The sequence below is a fragment of the Fragaria vesca genome, linkage group LG5, assembly GCF_000184155.1.
Source record: "Fragaria vesca subsp. vesca linkage group LG5, FraVesHawaii_1.0, whole genome shotgun sequence".
Taxonomy (NCBI): Eukaryota; Viridiplantae; Streptophyta; class Magnoliopsida; order Rosales; family Rosaceae; genus Fragaria; species Fragaria vesca.
This window is the reverse complement of record NC_020495.1, coordinates 23338451-23348145: the sequence shown is the minus strand read 5'-3', so window position 1 is coordinate 23348145 and position 9695 is coordinate 23338451. Positions and strand designations below refer to the sequence as shown.

Genomic DNA, 9695 nt, shown 5'->3' with positions numbered 1-9695 from the left:
TTCCCGATCGAATTTCCTCAAATTTCCTTCTAGACCTATCTAGATCATCTTGTGTAGATCATCTCTGCAAATTTTCAGCCAATTTGGTGATAGTTAAAGCCCTCAAACTTGTGTTTTTCTGTTATATACCTAAACCGGACAGAATTCAGTCCATCAGATTTGTTTTTCGATTTTGAAGACTTTAACGATCACCAAATTGGTTGAAATTTTGCAGAGATGATCTACACAAGATGATCTAGATATGTCTAGAAGGAAATTTGAGAAAATTCGATCGGGAAGTGGTGCAAAAATAGAAATCCGCACCAAAAAATCGATGCGGACGTCCGCAGCTGAGAAAATCTCTATATATATATATTCTCGTATTTACAAAGATGTAAGTACACGGTATAATCTTAACCAATTCATAATCATTCATATATAAAAATCACCATACATACAGATCGGTTTTCTATATACACATTGCGTGGATGTTATGTCCTTAATAATGACATTTCTTTTTTCTTCCCACTTTTCCTTTATATGGTATGTTAGATTTTATTTTTTGAAAGGATATATAAGGCATGTTAGATTAATTTACTTGTAGAAGAGATGAATTGCTTCACTATATATATAGATAAATTTTTATATTTATGAGCTTCCCGTATGCAGATTATTGACTATTGAGTATTGAAATATGATGAGGACTTTTAGTGAGGACCCTTAAATTGTCACCCCCTTCACAATTCTCACGACTCTGATTTGTCCTCATCAAGTCCTCAACTTAAGGGTCATCACTAGAAGGGCTTCTATTGAAATATATACAAATTAGGGTGGCGACAAATCAGAGTCGTGAGAATTGTGAAGGGGTGACATTGCTTCCCAAAAGAAAACGCTCACCCGGAGAAAAAGAGAACCAAACCATCAAAGCAAACCTGCATTTTTCCTCGTTCCAAAATCTCCCCAGTTTATTCGATCTCTCTGGTTCCGATCAGCAATGGAAGTTTCAGTGGCTGGTGTTGCACTGAGCATTGTTGTTCTTGGCTTACTGAGTTGTTCATGGAGTGTACTCAACTGGGTGTGGCTGAGGCCAAAGATACTAGAAAGATTGCTGAGGCAACAAGGGTTTCAGGGAAATTCCTACAAGCTTTTCTATGGAGACGTCAAGGACAGCTATGCGATGTTGAGAGAAGCAAAATCTAAGCCAATGAAACACTGTCATGATATTTCCCCAAGAGTCATCCCATTTGTGCATCGAACTGTCAACATCCATGGTCAATTTTCGTTATGATTTTCCTTTTTACATATATATTTATAAGTTTCTTTTCTTTTAATATATATTATTATAAGGAACAAGTATATACAATCATTTTATGTTAATTTGATTCATTATCGCAGGGAATTATAGTGATTGATTTGATTCATTATCACAGGGAATTATAGTGATTGATCTCTGCTAATAGCCAGAATTTTTTAGACAGTTAATTTTTATTTCTCTTCTGAAAAACTGATTAAGTGAAGATTAATGATTAAAAGGTCAACATATATAACAATGCAGGTAAGAATTCTTTCACTTGGTTTGGTCCCAAACCAAAAGTGAACATTATTAATCCTGAAGATGTTAAAGAAATCTTAACCAAATATGAGGAATTTCCGAAGCTAGCACCCATTTATAAAAAGTTGCTAGCAGCAGGATTTGCAACTCTTGAAGGAGAGGAATGGGCTAGACACAAGAAGATTATCAATCCAGCTTTTCATTTAGATAAACTAAAGGTATTACATTACTCTTATTACCACCCCATTCTGGTTTATTGTATATGTTTGATCAACATATAATTTTGATAGTTTCTGGGTTTGCCTTTTCTGTTACATGCAGTCTATGTTACCAGCAATTCAACAAAGTTGTGATGAGATGATTAATGAATGGAAAAGCTTTGTGTACAAAGAGGGTTCATGTGAGTTGGATGTTTGGCCTAGTCTCCAAAGTTTATCGGACGATGTTATTTCTCGAACATCATTTGGAAGTAGCTATGAAGAGGGCAAGATAATATTTCAACTCCTGAAAGAGCAGGCAGTACTTACAACAAATGCTTTACAAAGTGGTGTTAACATTCCAGGATGGAGGTAACAGTCCATTGCAGTTTGTACCTAGCTAGATCAATCTTGTAATTAAATTGATATGACTAGGTACAAATTATAAATCTCAACTACAAATGTTGAACTAGCTAGATGCAATGTTTTATGTTCTTGCTTGTGTTTAATTCCTAGTTTAAGAAATAAAAACTTAGCAAATAGTGAATCATGTAGAAGAATTGAAAGAAGAGAGATTAGGGGATTATTATTAACTTACAAAATCAACTTTCATTTCTTTCAATTTCTAAAATGCACGCAATACTACTTTTGTTTCCCTCTTTCAAGTTCTAGCTTGTCTTCTTTTTGTACCTTCACAAAATGTTTGGATTAACTACTGTTATTCTGCAGGTTTATACCAACTAAGACAAACAAGAGGATGAGGGAGGTTAATAAAGAAATAAAAGGTTCACTCAAGGGGATTATACATAATAGAGAAAAGGCCATTAAGGCTGGTGAACCCTGTAAAGACGACCTACTAAGTATTCTTCTGGAATCCAATCTCAAGGTAATTCATGAACATGGGAACAACAAAAACTTTGGTATGAGTACCGAAGACGTTATCGAGAACTGTAAGCTGTTTTACTTCACTGGGCAAGAGACAATCACGGTGCTGCTTGTTTGGACAATGGTTTTACTAAGTCAATATCAGAATTGGCAAACTCTTGCGCGAGAAGAGGTTCTGCAAGTCTTTGGAAGCAACAAACCAGACTTTGATGGGTTAAATCGCCTAAAAATTGTAAGTATATATATGATATAAGTCTGCTTCGATTAGATGGAATACATACTCGTCAGGAAAATATTAGTTTGATTTCTTGACTTTCTTTTTCGTGTTCAGTTAATGTCCATTTCTTGCCCTAAAATAATGAAGTGATTCTTTTAGGGCAAGAAATGGAGATCATTTGAATTGGTTAACTTGTTTAAAAACTTATTGGTGCAATTGATCGATATGTAAGGTTCTGAATGTGTGTCCTAAATAAACTATACTCAACCTTTGCATGAAGTGATTCTTGAAGTCTAAATTTCCTCACATTATGAGGGAGTAGTCTATACTTAATAGTGGCATAGTGCCCGTTTTTGTTGGAGGCACCCTGCTAGCTTATTCTGATTTTTCCAACAGGTACGGGGTTAGGTTTGTTCTCTTTTATTTCTCAACAATATAGAGGTAAAGGGCATAGCTTCTCAGCTGCCACCGATTCCACTGCCGTCTTTTGAATCTCATGACAAATTAGTTTCATACTTCTGTAGGATTAACTGGTTGGTAATTACGTACTTAATTTGTTGAAATTCTTAAGATTCTAAAATGATGCAGGTGACCATGATATTACGTGAAGTTCTCCGGTTATACCCATCGGCAGTCACAATGACTCGAAACACTTACAAGGAAACGCAACTTGGAGAAAAAACCATACCAGCCGGAGTCGAAATCACGATTCCTATACTCCTTGTTCAGCATGACGAAGAATTGTGGGGAGATGATGCAAAGGAGTTCAAGCCAGAGAGATTTGCAGAAGGAGTTTCAAAGGTTACAAAGGGCCAACTTTCATACTTCCCTTTCGGAGCTGGTCCTAGGGTTTGCATAGGTCAAAACTTTGCTATGATTGAAGCAAAACTGGTGGTAGCAGTGATATTACAGCACTTCACCTTTGAGCTTTCTCCATCCTATGCTCATGCTCCTCACGCAATTCCAAGTCTTCAGCCTCAGTATGGTGCTCATCTCATTTTGCATCCACGCTGATTTTGGCATGGTAATGAGCTTTGAATAGAAAATCAGCAAACAGATCGAAGACACCGCCAGTTTAAATAAAAGGAGGAGTATAATATATGTATGTATGGCTGTGCTCTTTTCCATCTGGTATCTATATATGTAGCTTGGATTAAACATGGTCTGTTGAATAAATTACCAATCGGATGATATTCGAGTATACATCAAGAGCTAATCACTCATCGTTATTTACTGTACTTTTCTAAGGGTCTGAAACTTAGAAGGCTCGACAATCTTCAGAATCAAACCCAACTAAGTCTTCTAATCACATAAGAAGATGAGACGTTGTAGTTGCACCTCCAAATTTGCTTGTATACCTACCCTACTTGATACACCTCAATCACTTGAAAACCAAAGTAAACCTAGCTATTACTCTTAGTAAAGTTTCCTTGAACAAAATAGAAGAATCAAAATCATTTGCTCTGAATGGCAGATGAGTCCTGGAAAACAACCTTGATGTTTTTACTCAATCGGTAACTTGTTATCATCCAACAAGGACTATGATTTTAACGATTGAGATGCAAGGAAAAAAGATTGCTTTCTGTTTTAGGTGCTAATTGCCACACGTTGACTTTTAGGGTTTTCACTCATTTTAGACTCTTACCAAGTGGTCACATTCTCAAACTTTTGTTTCTGCAAATTTCCCCAGGAGATTTTGGGTAGCAACTGCAATTGTGCCATCTTGGCCTCCTCTTCTTCATCAAGTTCAATGACCTGTAATGGCTGGTTCTCACGGTCTCACCAATATGCCTTTCCTCGAGCTAAATGCCTAATGCTTGCGTGAAAGGATGATGCCGCTCGAATAAGTAACTAATAGAGTTTGGATTATGTACTCATAATGCCCTGCTTTTTGTGATATAGACTTGCAGAGTTTTTGATTGGTATCTCTGAATTTTTCCGATCACTAAATGTTTTGCAAACTAAGTACGATCATACCTACAGCTTCTATATGATCAATCATGAGAGCATCAAATCAATAGCAAAGAGTATCCGAACTATTTTTACTATGCAAATAAATAAATAAAAAAAGGTTTACTTCAAAAAAGAAAAAAAAGGTGTAGAAAGACAAAGCCACCCAAAATACAGCAAGGGATAAGTAAACAGCCCAAAAATCAAATCAGAGGAGCCAAAACTGAAAGCAATGGAACAAAATAAGATATACCATGTCTCAGAAATCTCAGAAAAAAACTAGTCCTTCTGACAAAGATAACTAATTAATTCAAGAAAAGGAAAATAACAAAAGAAAATCGTACAAGGGAAGTCCATCAGAACAGCTCAGCACACGGAAAGGTTTAAACAAACTGGTGAGAATAATGGAGCTTAAGAAAGGAATGGAATGGAAAGTCTCATTTCCAAATATGCAGTTCCTTCAGTAGAAATAACAGGATATCCAACAAATGGAAAGGCAACAAGGTTGAAAGCTAAAAGCAGTTAAGCTGTTCCCAGTTTAGTATCAACAGCAGCTCAGAGGTATACAAGTCGTTAGGAAGCAAATGGACAATAAATATCAACATTTTATATTATTACTTATAATGAGAAACATGGCTCTGATCAGAAGAAAGGACAGGTAAATAACATGAACAATGCAACCCATTTCAGTAAACTAAAAGAGCCTAAGATTATAACTCTACTTCATCAGTACAAACTGTACAATGATGGAACCACTCAAGACTAAGTTCATGTCATAACGATTGGAATTGGACAAAACTGGCTTGAATGGTAAACTGAACACATCCCGTCTACCTTCAAAGTCCTAGATTCTCTAAAAACTACATTAAAGCCATAGTTCATATCCTACAGTCTACACAAAGCTGCCACAGTTGACAATAATCTAATATCAATATAAACTATAAGTCATGTTCATATACCTACAACATATCTCCAGATATTAAGAAAACTCCAACACTTGACTCACACAACATACCTATATACTTTTTGGTTCTCCTTGTCTCTCTCCAAGTAGTCACGTATGATAAGATCTTCAATGCGCTTCTTAATTGTTTTGATGTCAGGCTTGAACATATGTCTCAACTGCTCAACACATTCTATAACTAATTCTTGATGACCAAACACCTTACGACTCTTCATAATCCTCACAATTGCAGCATCAATAGCATATCGTCTATCTTTATCCACGTCTTTCATTACCTCCTTCCTTTCATGATCTACGGGTGGGAGAGGAATCTTAATTCTTATCATCCTGTCAGTGAACATAGAGTTGAACTCAAATGTGTCATTTGGGGAGATAATCTTTGTATTTGGCTCCTTAACGAGGATCTTGTACTTGCTGCATGACAGTGAATGAAGAATTCTGACCAAAGCATTCTCAGGAAGGTTTAACTGACATGAGATTTCTGAATAGCTCAATCTATCTGCTGTATTGAAGAGTAGCAAGAGAGCTGCTTGATAGGTTGACACAACCAATTCAATTGGTTTTGGCTCAAACTTGCCGATAATGTGGCAACTACCCAATGAATAAACCCATGTAAGTTTTCTGTGTTTCGTTTTAGTTTCATAGTATCCCTTGAATATTTCAACAGACTTCCTCATCTCTGAAGGAAGGTTCAGATTAAAAGATTCATAACTTGGCCAAGAACCGGTTGTAAGGACAGTGACTGCCAAATCCATTCCAGGATTTATATTCGGATTACAATGTAGATATTCCTCAAAGCTGTTCTGAGTTTCTCGCGCCAAGGTCCAATCTGTGACCATTCCCTCCATCTTTGAAGTGAACTGTCCACCACACTGCTGTTTCATCTTCGTTATGATGCTCTTTTCATGGTCCTTGTTGGCACTCCGATCAAACAGCAGACGGCGAGCAAGTCTTTTCCTGTAGAATTCTGCAAAATGATCCTTGTCACTGATGTAAGGAAGCAATGTTTTAATAGCCTTCTCAAGTGTTTCTTCTATGCCCTGAACACCACTCAATTTCTCACCACCACCCTTTTTCAGAAGATCATCACAGAACGCAGCAAGCGATTCAGCACATGAACTGCCAGCAACAGCTTTATTGCAAAATACCTCAAAAGCCTCATTCAGAGCCTTGTGAAAATGATAGTAGTTTCTAAAGCAGTCATTGACATATGCTGTATACTTGACATGTAGCTCAACTAAATCTGTGATAAGAACCTGGGCCGGCATCCCAGCTCCAACAGAAGAAGCTTGTTTTGTTGCAGCATCTTCAACATGTTGAAACAAGGGTGCCAATTCAGCAGTAACTTTCTGTCTGACTAGTACATCGGCAAGAGGTTCAAACAACTCATGTTGCACCGTGCGCACCAACTTCTGCTCACTGCTTGGAGGCAGATAATGAGAAGCACTTTCCCTCTCCTTTCTCAAGCACTCCTCAGCTTTCACCATGTAATCTGCATAAGAATATTCCTCCGAAATCCAACTAGATGCTTTTCGAGAGTAGTATTCCCCGGTATCTTTCAGCAAGCAAGCTTCAAGATCCTCTATGTAAACATCCATTTGCCCCTTGCCAATCTCAACAAATACATCAATCACTTTCTTCAACATCTCTCTGTCAATCTCCTCTCCCTCACGTTCCTTATGAATAAGCCCAAGCACAGCATTTCTCACATTAGCACCCAAATCCCGACAGACCAAATCCCGGAAGCAGTTCCTTCCAACATCACTCAACCTGCGGAGCGCCCTCCGAGGAATAAAGTACCGATCAAGATAATGAAAAAAGCGTGACAGCCACATCTCCAAAACCTTATGCTTCTCCCAACTTCTAACAAGCACCTGCAACATAACAACCTCATCCTGCCCCTCTCTTAGAGAAGGTAACACCGCGGAAGTAATGTACTCCTCAAAAGTCTCCCCATACTTGTCATAAAGTCTTTGCGAGTAATCAAAAGGCGGTCTCTGAGTACACATGTTGTAGATAGTATTGTAAAGCGTCATTCTCTCTTCGGAGTTGAAATCAGGCTCCGGTGATCCCTCCACAATCCTCTTGAGCTTCCTAATCCCCTCCTGGATAAACTCCCATCCTTCATTAAACTCTATATGTTTGTACTCCATCGGCATCGTCACAAATACTCAACAGCCTCCAACTGGAACAGAATTTCAACGCCAACATGTTAAATTCGTCGAAATCCACCACATAAATCATAGTGCTTCAATTTCCCCCAAAAAAAAAACCTAAATAGTTTTGACTGCAATGAAAATTCTTCAGTAAATAATCAACAAGATCAAAACGCATACAGCAGTAAAACTATGCGTATTCGAATCTAAAATCGGCGAGAAGGTAATGGATTCAGAGAGTCGGTTTGTGATGAAGGAAATGAAAGACGAAGAAATGGAAGACGGAAATTTACCTTTACGAAATTGGAGTTGTTGTGGTTGCGAACTTCGAATCGTAGCGAAGCCCTAGGTTAATTGCAGGCGAGAGAGAGAGAGAGAGAGAGAGAGAGAGAGAGAGGAGGTCGTACGTTACGTTAGGTTGAGGTAGAGAGAGAGAGAAGGGTGACCTACGTGTTTAAGGGTCACCTGTTTTAAGGGTTTTGGAGACGAAGAAGTGAGACAGTGACTATTGGTATTTTCTATGTGGTTTCTATTTTGTTTTTATGTTCTTTTTTTTTTTTTTTACTGTAGGTTACTTTCCAGATATTATTCATTCAAATGGATTAACATTTTCTTACTATTTATTTAAGAAAAAGAACAATGTGAATAATTTTATTATGAGATTAATTTTTTTCTAGACTAAAAGGTGTTTTGGGCTATCCAAAAATTTGGTGAAACATGAGCGTTTGGCTTTAGTAGTGAAAATAGTGATGGAATCAAAGAGCGATTCAATTCAAGTTGAACGTGGATTGCATCATTATCTCTCAAACGGAAAAAGATCTTGTGTTAGGCAACGATATTGAGAATATTTACAACGATATTGTAAACAACGTTATACAAAGTGTGCATTTAACTGATTCAAGTCTCAAATCAAAACAAAACAAAAACAAATAGCCCATTTACTTGAAAACTAAATACAAATTTCGATACTAAGTTTTTTTAAGTTTTCCTACAATTTTCTCCAAATGGGGAATGCTATGAGAGAGAAAATGAAAACTAAATTTCTCATATTATAAGGAACTCTAAAATGAAAAATTGTTTATAGCTTTAACTTTTACTTCCTTATAATAGAGAAATTGTAAGGAAGCCGTTGAAAAGGAGTCAAGCCGCATACAATTTAGGACTTCGGGTATATAGCCAAGGGCGGAGCCAGGATTTTCACTTAGGGGGGGTCCAAGTTTGATAATAGATCAGAGGACTAGATTTAAATTTATTTTAGTTAGCTATATGTTAAATGCATATAACACAATGTGTACATCATTAATTTGTTATCGACAAGCTCGTTATTAAATTTTTTTTGATTTCAATAACGACAGTAATCATATAAAAAGTTGATGTTAGCAATAATTTAGACTCTAAAACGGAACCATAATTTTTTATCGACGTGAAAGACATTGTGATACTTTAGCTAGCTTTGTACCATTTTAGTCCATACGCGATGGAGATCAGATATGCAGAGGCACAAAATTGAAGGAAAGTTTTTACTCCAAAAAATTCAAAATCAATATATCTGTAACACCCCAGGACTCATTCCGCCGTAACACGATATTGTCCGTTTTGGGCCCACCGGCCCTCACGGTTTTGTTTCCGGTAGCTCAGGAGCAGCTTCCCAGTAGGTCACCCATCCTAGGATTTCTCTAGCATGAATATGCTTAACCTCGGAGTATCCATCCCCTCCAAAGCCGCTGAACCACCAAAAAGCCTTGTGTTAGATTGGAGGTGGGCATGTACATATACAGCACATAACCCCTCTCCG

General features: G+C 37.3%; 2 protein-coding genes across 2 annotated transcripts; one reads left to right on the top strand and one right to left on the bottom strand.

Moving 5' to 3' along the window:
* Window positions 1-922: 922 nt before the first annotated feature.
* On the top strand, window positions 923-3993 carry LOC101296007 (secologanin synthase-like). The gene is made up of 5 exons (XM_004300314.1): window positions 923-1250; window positions 1535-1749; window positions 1853-2100; window positions 2458-2845; window positions 3419-3993. The coding sequence occupies exons 1-5, from the start codon at window positions 974-976 to the stop codon at window positions 3842-3844; spliced, it is 1554 nt and encodes a 517-aa protein (XP_004300362.1). The 5' UTR covers window positions 923-973; the 3' UTR covers window positions 3845-3993.
* Window positions 3994-5467: 1474 nt separating this feature from the next.
* On the bottom strand, window positions 5468-7903 carry LOC101295717 (cullin-1-like). Its single transcript, XM_004300313.1, has one exon. It carries the CDS (start codon window positions 7901-7903, stop codon window positions 5783-5785), a length of 2121 nt encoding a protein of 706 aa, XP_004300361.1. The 3' UTR covers window positions 5468-5782.
* Between the last annotated feature and the right edge of the window lie 1792 nt (window positions 7904-9695).

Coding starts and splice junctions, on each gene's coding strand:
- LOC101296007 (XM_004300314.1), top strand. CDS start 974: ATGGAAGTTTCAGTGGCTGGTGTTGCACTGAGCATTGTTGTTCTTGGC. Junction 1,251..1,534: donor TCGAACTGTCAACATCCATG/GTCAATTTTCGT, acceptor ATAACAATGCAG/GTAAGAATTCTTTCACTTGG. Junction 2,846..3,418: donor GGTTAAATCGCCTAAAAATT/GTAAGTATATAT, acceptor AAAATGATGCAG/GTGACCATGATATTACGTGA.
- LOC101295717 (XM_004300313.1), bottom strand. CDS start 7,903: ATGCCGATGGAGTACAAACATATAGAGTTTAATGAAGGATGGGAGTTT.